Raw genomic sequence first — 11,399 nt, forward strand, 5'->3', positions numbered from 1 at the left:
AGGTGCACCTGTGTAATGATCATGCTGTTTAATCATCTTATTGATATGTTACACCTGTCAAGTGGATGGATTATCTTGACAAAGGATAAAATGCTCACTAAACGGGATGTAAACGAACTTGTGCACAAAATTTGAAAGCTTTTTGTGCGTATAGAACATTTCTGGGATTTGTTATTTATTTCAGCTCATGAAACATGGGACCAACACTTTACATGTTGCGTTTATATTTGTTCAGTATAGGTGTGTTACTTTGTGTTGAAATCTGGATCTGAGAATTTACATTTTACCACGTGAATCAGTAGGTATGAGATATACCAGAGAATCCCTATCATGGTAAATAATATCTTCTGAGGAAGTGTTTTTAAATTATATCCATTAGTTACACTAAAATGTGATTCAGTGTTCTTTAGGTTTGTTGCAATGTTACCCCACACAACTATTTCTCTACAGTCCTACAGAACACCAGCCATTGTTGAACGTCTTTAATGCATTACATAATTAAATGGGGGAGGGGGGCGTAACAGAATATCTTAAACGTTTTGGTACTAGCCTAAGAAATTAACAATGTAATCCCAGTAATATTACACGTTGAAATAACGAAAACAAACGTAATGTTCTCAGCACACTGCAAAAAGTCCAAATGAAAGGTCTTGTTGACACAGCCTTCCAGATCATCACTTTAATGACCCCCACATAAATAAATCACTAACACCTCTGATCGTTTTAATTGAGGATACCAAGGTTATGGTTGTTTATCCCAAACTGCCATGATAGATGTTCTTTTCTAGGTTCATTTAAGTAACTCATAACAAGCTGTTGTGTTGTTTAAAAATCAAACAAACTTGGATGTTAATAGGGGTTCTTGTCATAAAAACTGGGTTTCTGTATCCTTAGTTTTGATTGGCTCCAAAAACCGCCCCATTGGAGCTTTAGCCAATCCTGACCAACAGACGCTCTACAAAGGGGAGCATAGAATCCATTTGTTGCTTTTGACGGAGTCACAAATGTGTACATAGAAGGTATAAACACTTAACTGATTAAATTACACGACCCATCCACCTAGACCCCTACCTTCACTAAGTCCTACCCCCATCTATTGTTTCTGTGAAATCTAAAAGATACGAATCCAAGGACTGCCAGCTAAATGATTGAAGTGCTAGGAGGAAGCACGTTTCTGCTAGAAATCAGAGGCATAGAAAACAATGTGGATTCCCACACCTGTCCCCCACCCCCCATTCGCCCCTGCATGAGCAGATCTCAAAGTAAGACTCATGCGGCTCATGTCGGATTTGACCATTCTTTCAACTATAGAATCTAAGTCCCTGTTGTTTTTAAACCTACCCAACCCAGTTCTGTCTTACTACATTAGGTCAATCTAAGGATTCCAACAAAGATACGGAAAACTATAGTGATTGCGCTTTCTAGATATTTGTATTGATGACATGAGGGGTGGGATGTGTGTTCTGGGTGACGGGTTCACACAGTGTCAGAACAACAGCATCACCCTCTTCCTAGCTGTGGTTAGTTAGTACATTGCTGTAGCTGCAAATCAGACGAGGACAGCTACTCCTGAAAACGCAGAGCCAGAACAGTCTAGCCATGCCACGCAGCTAGCTAACCGTTTAGTCATTAGACTCAGTCACTCTTCGAAACAAGATACTTTAAAATAACACAAAAAAAAAGGACAGCCATTATCGTTATACTGCGATGAATTTTAAAATTCCTTGACACCCCTCGTGAAGGAAGGATGAATGATGGCTTTGAAAGGTCAAGGGGGAGGTAGGTCAAGCAGGTCAAGTTAACCCTCTCAGCAGATCAGGTTTTCATAATCCTCAACTGTAGCAGCAGGTTGCTAGTCACATAGCTGGGTAGCACAAGGACTGAGACACAGGGTGCAGGGTCGGGCATGGGAGACAGGACAGGGGGGTATTATGGAGGGTAGATCAGGGGATGGCAAATTGAACCACTAGTTCTTCTTTATCGTCCACCTTGATCTGAGAGATTGCACTGTAAGCATAGGCAGCTATCTTGGACACCTGTAAATCAATCAGAACAAAATAGGTTAACATGCATCAACATGGTTGTTGTTTTTAGCCCCAGAGCTGCCATACACTAACAGGTTTATGGATCGGGAAAGCATAGGACTGTTATAGAAAAATTACCTGATGTATGTCTGAGAATGACACTGTGTGTGTGTGTGTGTTAGGGGTGTAACAATACACGTATTCATACCGAACCGTTCAGGGACCTCAGTTTGGTCCGCACTGTGAATCCGAATGAAAACATATCATAATAAAACCCTTGAAATATAAACTGGGCCAACGCTGCGTTGTATGCCTCGATGTTTTCAGGCTATTCTGTTACAACAACTAGAGCCTATGCGCACCTTGTAAATCAAAATTCAAATCTTGATTGGCTCATTTCAAAATGTCCTTTTGTGAGTCACAGCCAGGAACTAGTTCTGTACGATGGCGAGCGGTGGGGTGCATAAACCAGGAGGATTCTCCATCATCGTTTAAATATTCAGTTTGGGAACATTTTGGTTTCCCAGTAGATGACAAACGGTGATGGACATAGAGAGTATGTCTCCACTGCTCAACGAGAATAGCCTCTGCAGCTGCCAACACCTCGACCATGTTGACACATTTACACCGACATCACCTCAGTATTCTTACCACTGGAGCAAGACCGGGGCGCAAAAAAAATATACAAATAAATGTGTTATCGCCCCTCAGCATTCAAGCAGCCCTTCGCAGCGGATTCTGACTGAGCCAAAGAAATGACAAGAGCGACAGGTATGTTTATAGCCGTGGATAAGCGGCCATTCTCAGTGGTTGAGGGGAATAAGGTGTTTCAGCACCTCGTGAAAGTGCTCGAGCCACGTTAACTAACTTCGCCCTCATGCACCCATTTCAGCAAAACAGGTAGTAACCGCTCTACATAAGCAAGGTGAAAGCCGAAGTAGTCAATGTATTGGCAAATCAAATGTTATGTCACATGCGCCGAATACAACGTGTGTAGACTTTACCGTGAAATGCTTACTTACGAGCCCTATCCTAACAATGCAGTTAAAATGTAGTAAAATTTGCTAATAAAAATACTAAATAGTAACACCAATAACAAGGCTATATACAAGGAGTACCAGTACCGAGTCGATGTGCAGGGGTACGAGGTAGTGGAGGTTATATGTACAGTCAGGATAGGTAAGAGTAGCAGCAGCATGTGAAGAGTGCGAGTGGTGTCAATATGCATGTGTTTTGTGCATGACAGAGTACGTAGTATGTGCGTCTGTGTTGGAGATTCAGTGTCAGTAGAGCCCAATGAGTCTGCATAGAGTCGGTCAGCCAGAACAAGAAAGGGTCAATGCAAATACTTCAGGCAGCCATTTCATTATCTGTTCAGCAGCCATTTCATTATCTGTTCAGCAGCCATTTCATTATCTGTTCAGCAGCCATTTCATTATCTGTTCAGCAGCCATTTCATTAACTGTTCAGCAGCCATTTCATTAACTGTTCAGCAGCCATTTCATTATCTGTTCAGCAGCCATTTCATTATCTGTTCAGCAGCCATTTCATTAACTGTTCAGCAGCCATTTCATTAACTGTTCAGCAGCCATTTCATTAACTGTTCAGCAGCCATTTCATTATCTGTTCAGCTTTCATTATCTGTTCAGCAGCCATTTCATTAACTGTTCAGCAGCCATTTCATTAACTGTTCAGCAGCCATTTCATTAACTGTTCAGCAGCCATTTCATTAACTGTTCAGCAGCCATTTCATTAACTGTTCAGCAGCCATTTCATTAACTGTTCAGCAGCCATTTCATTAACTGTTCAATAGTCTTATGGCTTGGGGGTAGAAGCTGTTCAGGAGCCTTTTGGTCCCAGACTTGGCGCTCCAGTACAGCTTGCTGTGCGGTAACAGAGTGAAGTCTATGACTTGGATGGCTGGGATCTTTGACAATTTTTCAGGCCTTCCTCTGACCGCCTAGTATAGAGGTCCTGGATGGTAGGGAACTTGGCCCCAGTGATGTACTGGGCCGTACGCACTACCATTTGTAGGGCCTTCTGGTCGGATGCCAAGCAGTTGCTACACCAAGCGGTAATGCAGCCAGTCAAGATTCTCTCAATGGTGCAGCTGTAGAACTTTGAGGATCTGAGGGCCCATGACAAATCTTTTCAGTCTCCGAAGAGGGAATAGGCATTGTTGTGCCTTTATCACAACTGTTGGTGTGTATGTGGACTAGAGGTCGACCGATTAATTAGGGCCGATTTCTGGGCACCGATTTTGCCCATTTTTTAAAATCCATTTTATTTTTAGACCTTTATTTAACTAGACAAGTCAATAAAGAACACATTCTTATTTTCAATGACGACCTAGGAACGGTGGGTTAACTGCCCTGTTCAGGGACAGAAGGACAGATTTTCACCTTGTCAGCTCGGGTGATCCAATCTTGCAACCTTACAGTTAACTAGTCCAACGCTCTAACCACCTGCCTCTCATTACACTCCACGAGGAGCCTGCCTGTTACGCGAATGCAGTAGAAGCCAAGGTAAGTTGCTAGCTAGTATTAAACTTATCTTGTAAAAAACAATCAATCATAATCACTAGTTATAACTACACATGGTTGATGATATTACTAGTTTATCTAGCGTGTCCTGCATTGCATATAATCAACGCTGGGGGATGATTTAACAAAAGTGCATTTGCGAAAAAAAGCACAATCGTTGGATGACTGTACCTAACCATAAAAACCAATGCCTTTCTTAAAATCAATACACAGAAGTATATTTGTTTAAACCTGCATATTTAGCTAAAATAAATCCAGGTTAGCAGGCAATATTAACCAGGTGAAGTTGTGTCACTTCTCTTGCGTTCATTGCACGCAGAGTCAGGGTCGTTGCATCAGTTTGGGCAGCCTGGCTCGTTGCGAACTAATTTGCCAGAATTTTACATAATTATGACATAACATTGAAGGTTGTGCAATGTAACAGGAATATTTAGACTTAGGGATGCCACCCGTTAGATAAAATACCAAACGGTTCCGTATTTCACTGAAAGAATAAATGTTTTATTTTCGAAATGATAGTTTCCGGATTGGACCATATTAATGACCTAAGGCTCGTATTTCTGTGATTATTATGTTATAATTAAGTGTATGATTTGATAGAGCAGTCTGACTGAGCGGTGGTAGGCAGCAGCAGGCTCGTAAGCATTCATTCAAACAGCACTTTCGTGCGTTTTGCCAGCAGCTCTTCGCAAGCACAGCGCTGTTTTATGACTTCAAGCCTATCAGCCTAATGGCTGGTGTAACCGATGTGAAATGGCTAGCTAGTTAGCGGGGTCCGCACTAATAGCGTTTCAAACGTCACTCGCTCTGAGACTTGGAGTGGTTGTTCCCCTTGCTCTGCAAGGGCCGCGGCTTTTGTGGAGCGATGGGTAACGCTACTTCGAGTGTGGCTGTTGTCGATGTGTTCCTGGTTCGAGCCCAGGTACGGGCGAGGAGAGGGACTGAAGCTATACTGTTACACTGGCAATACTAAAGTGCCTATAAGAACATCCAATAGTCAAAGGTATATGAAATACAAATGGTAGAGAGAAATAGTCCTATAAATACTATATTAACTACAACCTAAAACCTCTTACCTTGGAATATTGAAGTCTCATGTTATAAAGGAACTTTCATGTTCTGAGCAAGGAACTCAAACGTTGTCTTTTTTACATGGCACATATTTCACTTTTACTTCTCCAACACTTTGTTTTTTCATTATTTAAACAAAATTGAACATGTTTCATTATTTATTTGAGGCTACATTTATTTGTATTGATGTATTATATTAAGTTAAAATAAGTGTTAATTCAGTATTGTTGTAATTGTCATTATTACAAATAAAAATAAATTAAATTTAAAGAATTTAAAAAATCTGACGATTTAAAACGGTATCCAGCTTTTTTTGGTCCTCCAATAAATCGGTATCGGCGTTGGAAAATCATAATCGGTCGACCTCTAGTGTGGACCATGTTAATTCCTTAGTGACGTGGATACTGAAGAACTTGAAGCACTCGACCTGCTCCACTACAGCCCGTCAATGTGAAGGGGAGCATACTCAGCCCTCCGCTTCCTGTAGTCCACAATCAGCTCCTTAGTGTTTCTGACGCTGAGGGAGAGGTTATCGTGGTTCATCTGTGGTTCTGTTGGGGTGTTATGCAAATTGTGATGGGTCTAGGGTTTCTGGGATGATGGTGTTGATGTGACTCATGACCAGCCTTTCAAAGCACTTCATGGCTACAGATGTGAGTGCTACGGATCCATAGTAATTTAGACAGGTTACCTTAGTGTTCTTGGTCACAGGGACTATGGTGGTCTGCTTGAAACATGTAGGTATTACAGACTGGGTCAGGGAGAGGTTGAAAATGTCAGTGAAATCACTTGCCAGCTGGTCAGTGCACGCTCAGAGTACACGTTCTGGTAATCCATCTGGCCCCGTGGCCTTGTGAATGTTAATCTGTTTAAAGGTCTTGCTCACGTCGGCTACAGAAAGCAAGATCCCACAGTCATCTGGAACAGCTGGTGCTCGCATGCATGGTTCAATGCTGCTTGCCTCGAAGCGGGCACAGAAGGTATGCAGCTCGTCTGTTAGGGTCGCGTCACTGGGCAGCTCGTGGCTGGGTTTCCCTTTGTATTCTGTGATAGTTTGCAAGCCCTGCCACATCCAACGAGTGTCAGAGCCGGTGTAGTAGAATTCGATCTGTCCTGTATTGATGCTTTGCCGTTTTGATGGCTCATCAGAGGCACCCTGTGTTGTGCTTACTACAGCTGGACCTCCAGGGCTACAGAGAGCTACTTAACAGTGACAGCCCATCACCTTACACCGGAGCGGGAAATTATCTACCGTGCTACAGACACGTCCCCTTTATGAGAGTCACACACGTGTGCATCTTTTTCTCTTTGTGAGAAAACATTACAGCATAGGTCTATACAATGTCTAAGCCATGTTTATATATTGATTTCACACACATAGTGGACTTTATTTTAGTGTTGTTGTGTAATCAGGTGTTTTCATTTAAGAAAATACAAAGTGTTGTTATTCCTGATTATGCTCATCAGGCATTAAATAACTGAAGATCATATAGAATCAGGAATACCAATTTTTGTTTATATAAGAAAATGTTAACTAGAGTAACTGTTGGCATTTTATTTTCCTGTTTTACCGAAACCGAACAGTGACTTCAAAACCGCAATACGTACCAAAACGTGGGTTTGGTGAACCGTTACACCCCTGGTGTGCGAGCGTGTGTGCGTTTACCTGTTGTACATCAGAGTATGGCACCAGATCACTAGCGAGCACTTGGTGTGGCTGGCTGGTGAGGGAAGGGAGAGGGAGGGGCTTCTTCTGAGACAGACTGTTACTCAACAAGGCCAGTTTTATACTGAAACACAATAAAGACAGGTTAGTAAGTACTGAAACACATGGCCGGTCAAAACCCACTCCAAAACACAGACACATTAAGCAACTACCTCCACACACCAACCTGTATTGCCGAGCTTTGTCCATATACTCATGCTGCTCCATGCCTTGAGAGTCCGCAGCCGAGACATCAATGATGTTCCTAAGAAACAGAGACAAAGGTAATCAGCAGAATTAAATCCCAAATGGATAAATCCACAATGAGGGAGAAGAAACATTTGTGTGTCTTACAGGGCTGTCTTGAAAAGGATGGATGTGAGTAAGGCCTGTTCGTCTGTGCGGGCTGAGGGTACACTGGCGGAGCTCCATTCTGTACTGTTGAGGGGCTTGCTGTCTGGGTTCGGGTGGGGAATCAGCGGCTTATACACGTCAGGGTCCTGAGGCACAACATACGCATCACACTCACAAACTATCACAACATCCTCCATCACTGGCTGTTAAGGTACCCAGATTGACCTTGCTTATTGTTAAAATGAGCATGATATGACCTCTGAACTAAAGTATAAAACAAAAAGGCACCCTACAAACTCTATACTATGACTACTCATCCCAGATCACTAAGTCCATAGGGATCTGCTGCTGTGACAGGCAGACAAGAATGAACCCAAAGAAAAGATAGTTACCTAAGCCTGATGATACTGGAGAGTATATTTCAACAGTATTATCCTGTGTTATAACAGGGTTAGCAAAGCAGTGGCAGGCTCTGTGTGTACAACAGTCATCTGATAAATGGTAATACGTTATCCCCCTCACCTCACATTTTCCAAAAGTGAAAATAAAAACAAAAAATGTATTTCCCCTTCACCAAATTCCATTTTGGCCTATGTCACAACTGGAAACTGGAAAAGATCATATGACATGCATCTGGGAGAAGTTAACGCGCTGGCAAGTTCAACTGCGTTACCGAATGAGGCCCAATTTAACAGAAGTGGTCACGTTTTACCGGACCTGATTGATGATCATCATGACAGGTGAGAATTTAAACAAAGTGTTTTGTCTGCCCTGCAAGTAGCTAGCTACTGACGTACAGATTAACTGGTTAAGGTAATTAGCAAACTAGATACTGCCTATAATTTGTCAGCAAAGGTTGTCACTATTTTGAAACTTCACTTAACGAGCCAATGTTGTTAGGTGTGTTGGCCAATTTGCCAATCAGGTTACTACATTCCCATGGCCCAATCTGTCTTGCACAGCTAACAGTTATCTTAATTAAAGGTCTGACTAGCTCAGCTATCTATCTATCTATCTGTAGGGTCGTAGTTGGCTAACTTAGAAATTGTTTCCTTTTAAAGCGCAATGATGCACCATCTTTTCACTTTTGACTAGTGGAATTTGATACAACAAACTGTCTCGCAACGTCCTGATGACCCCAAAGAAAGTAACGTTACTGTTATTGTCAAATAGTATTTTGCAACCTAGATAACCAACTAGCCTATAGTTAGTTACCTGCTCGGTGGTCTCGTTTTCCCTGCTATAACAGCAACCCATGACGTCCGCTGGACGTTCGCTGGTCCGCGAACGCAATTTCCAACTATTTCTCCCGAGAAACTATATAATAAGAGAAACAGTCTCGGTCCACTTTCTCTCTTACCGCTTCTGTCAGCGGCTACTACAAACGAAGCCTATCACATGACATCAGTTTTTGAGCAGCCAAGGACCGGGCAACAAACATAATGACATCCGGCCACTGTGAAGCCAGCATGGGAACACAGACTCCCCAATCACGTGACATGGGGTATTTCATGTTTTAAGACTCGCGAAGGGTGACTTGTTATTGTTTTATTTGGGGCACGGAACCTGCACACAACAGACGGGTCGAAAGGGAAATACAGAACGACGAGATGGCAAAAATACATTGTTAACACATGTTCTGAGGAGGCTGCTATCGCAAGATAAAAGATTAAAGTCCTCTTTCAGACGTCCCCCTGGTCTACATAGCCACTTTACAGCCCTCAATAACCATTGCATTTGATGAAAGAACACGTTTGACGAGTTTGCATGACTGGGTGACGCCAGACGCCCTCTCATTACACATCAGACTACTAGCTACTAGGCTGCGTACTTCTCTTCCAGGACTGCTAAACAACCCCTGTGCTGCTTTGTTTTTATCTACGCCTGTTGTCAGTATGGCTCAGCTGATAATATCACTTTGCGTGTTGGTGTCTATTTGTCTCGCCTCGGTTTTGACCAAAGACAGCAGCCCCGTTCAGTTTGCGCCCGAAAGTCTCAGTACCTCCACGGTTCGCTCGGTGTGTAAGCCCATCCCCAGCACACTTTCTCTGTGCCACGGCGTCGGTTACCGGGAGATGCGGCTTCCCAACCTGCTGGGGCACGACTCGTTAAAAGAAGCCCAGCAGCAGTCGGCCGCGTGGCTACCGTTGGTCTCCAAACTCTGCCACCGGGATACCAAGAAGTTCTTGTGCTCGCTCTTCGCCCCGGTGTGCTTACCGGAGGGGGCGGTGCGCCCCTGCCGTGGGCTGTGCGAGGCTGTGAGGGACGGTTGTCTTCCGGTGATGAGCGCTTTCGGGTTCCCGTGGCCCAACATGTTCAACTGTACCCGGTTCCCGCGCGGGACCCATCTCTGTATTCCCACCACGACCCGAGACACAGAGCGTGCGCAGAAGGAAGAGGGACACGAGGAGGCATCAAAGGGTTTGTACCTATCATCATTGGGAGGTGATCCTCTGCAAAAAATGTCCACTCTCTTTCACACACATGTTCACCCTTCTCGGTGGCATGTCTCTTGGTGTCCTCAGGAACAGTGATCTGTGATGCATGCAGTCTGGCTGCTGAGGGAGAGATAGACAACCAGAACAACTTCTGCAAGAGTCCATATGGTGAGTGATATGTGTATGGCATTGGTCACACTTTAGACAAAGGTTTATAGAGGCCTATAACCTGTTTACATGTTTTTAAAAAGTGTTTACAGACCTGTATTTCTGTGTTTCCTCTCAGCCTTTAAACTGCGTATTGGGAGTGTTTCTGTAGTGCAGGGTGACCGCAGGGTCGTCCCTCTGGCCCGGAGTCGCATCCTGAGGTGGGAGGGTGGAGGCGCAGAGAAGGCCGAGGGCGTCGGGGGGGCCATGGCCTACAGTGCCCTTTGGTTGCAGGAAGGGGGTACCTGCACCTGTCCTGCCCTGGAGGAGGCAGATGTGGGTGAGGGGAAGGAGTCCCTGGCAGGGGTGTGGTACCTGGGCCTTGCTGACACACAGGAGGGCAGGCTGGTCCTCACTAGGCTGGTGAGGTGGAGGAGGAGCGACAAAGAACTCAAGAAGTTAGTCAGGAGACTGCTCAAACAACCCTGCTGATGATGTCATCATACAAACATAGAGAGACTTTCCAATTTGGCGAATTGGATGCGGATTACATCTCAGCCTCTGGACCGAGACTATCTCTTCCATGTCCTTTTCATATTCATGTCACCTAGCTCTGGAGAAGTGATGCCTTCGTCATATTGCTGTCAACTGAATGGACTGGATAGATAGATCTATGAAGAGCTGTGGGGAAGAGAGACCCCCAGAGGTCCAGTGTCTGTGTGTTTGGATCCATGTTCTGGACACCTGTCACATGTGAGACATTTAGAAAAATGTAAATGATGTATTACGTTCTGAATATAAAAGAATCCATGTTTTTTTTAAATCAATTGTGAGGACATGATTATGAAGCCGAGTCAGACGACACAATTACCAGTGAGGCACAGAGCAGCATTAGTTCCATTCAAAGCAGAGTATTATTGTCTGATAGTAACATCAAAGACTGCCAGGTAACAGTGTCTAATAAACATTATATTGAACCATAAATACTGGTCACCTTTTCTGTGTGCGTTTTCTGGATCCTTCTGTTTGTGGCAAGAGAGAAACCTGACTCTAGACTCCACACCTGTGACTGTACACCTGATCCACCCATGTCTGCCTGTCTGTCTGCCGCTGTCTC

At 43.9% G+C, this 11,399-nt stretch overlaps 2 protein-coding genes across 3 annotated transcripts; one reads left to right on the plus strand and one right to left on the minus strand.

Annotated features, from left to right (window-relative positions):
• Window positions 1-467: 467 nt before the first annotated feature.
• Window positions 468-9,833, minus strand: LOC112267303 (ragulator complex protein LAMTOR1). Of its 2 annotated transcripts, none has more exons than XM_024445588.2 (5): window positions 9,700-9,833; window positions 7,698-7,843; window positions 7,531-7,608; window positions 7,305-7,428; window positions 468-2,036 (listed from the first exon to the last, which is right to left on the minus strand). In XM_024445588.2, the coding sequence occupies exons 1-5, from the start codon at window positions 9,727-9,729 to the stop codon at window positions 1,944-1,946; spliced, it is 471 nt and encodes a 156-aa protein (XP_024301356.1). In that variant the 5' UTR covers window positions 9,730-9,833; the 3' UTR covers window positions 468-1,943. The 2 variants fall into 2 exon arrangements, with proteins under 2 accessions (XP_024301356.1, XP_024301355.1); XM_024445587.2 differs by lacking the exon at window positions 9,700-9,833 and adding an exon at window positions 8,913-9,107.
• LOC112267298 (secreted frizzled-related protein 2) lies at window positions 9,215-11,239 on the plus strand. The gene is made up of 3 exons (XM_024445572.2): window positions 9,215-10,118; window positions 10,223-10,303; window positions 10,422-11,239. The coding sequence occupies exons 1-3, from the start codon at window positions 9,593-9,595 to the stop codon at window positions 10,772-10,774; spliced, it is 960 nt and encodes a 319-aa protein (XP_024301340.1). The 5' UTR covers window positions 9,215-9,592; the 3' UTR covers window positions 10,775-11,239.
• The last annotated feature ends 160 nt before the right edge of the window (window positions 11,240-11,399 follow it).

Source organism: Oncorhynchus tshawytscha, linkage group LG14 (genome assembly GCF_018296145.1).
Source record: "Oncorhynchus tshawytscha isolate Ot180627B linkage group LG14, Otsh_v2.0, whole genome shotgun sequence".
Taxonomy (NCBI): domain Eukaryota; kingdom Metazoa; phylum Chordata; class Actinopteri; order Salmoniformes; family Salmonidae; genus Oncorhynchus; species Oncorhynchus tshawytscha.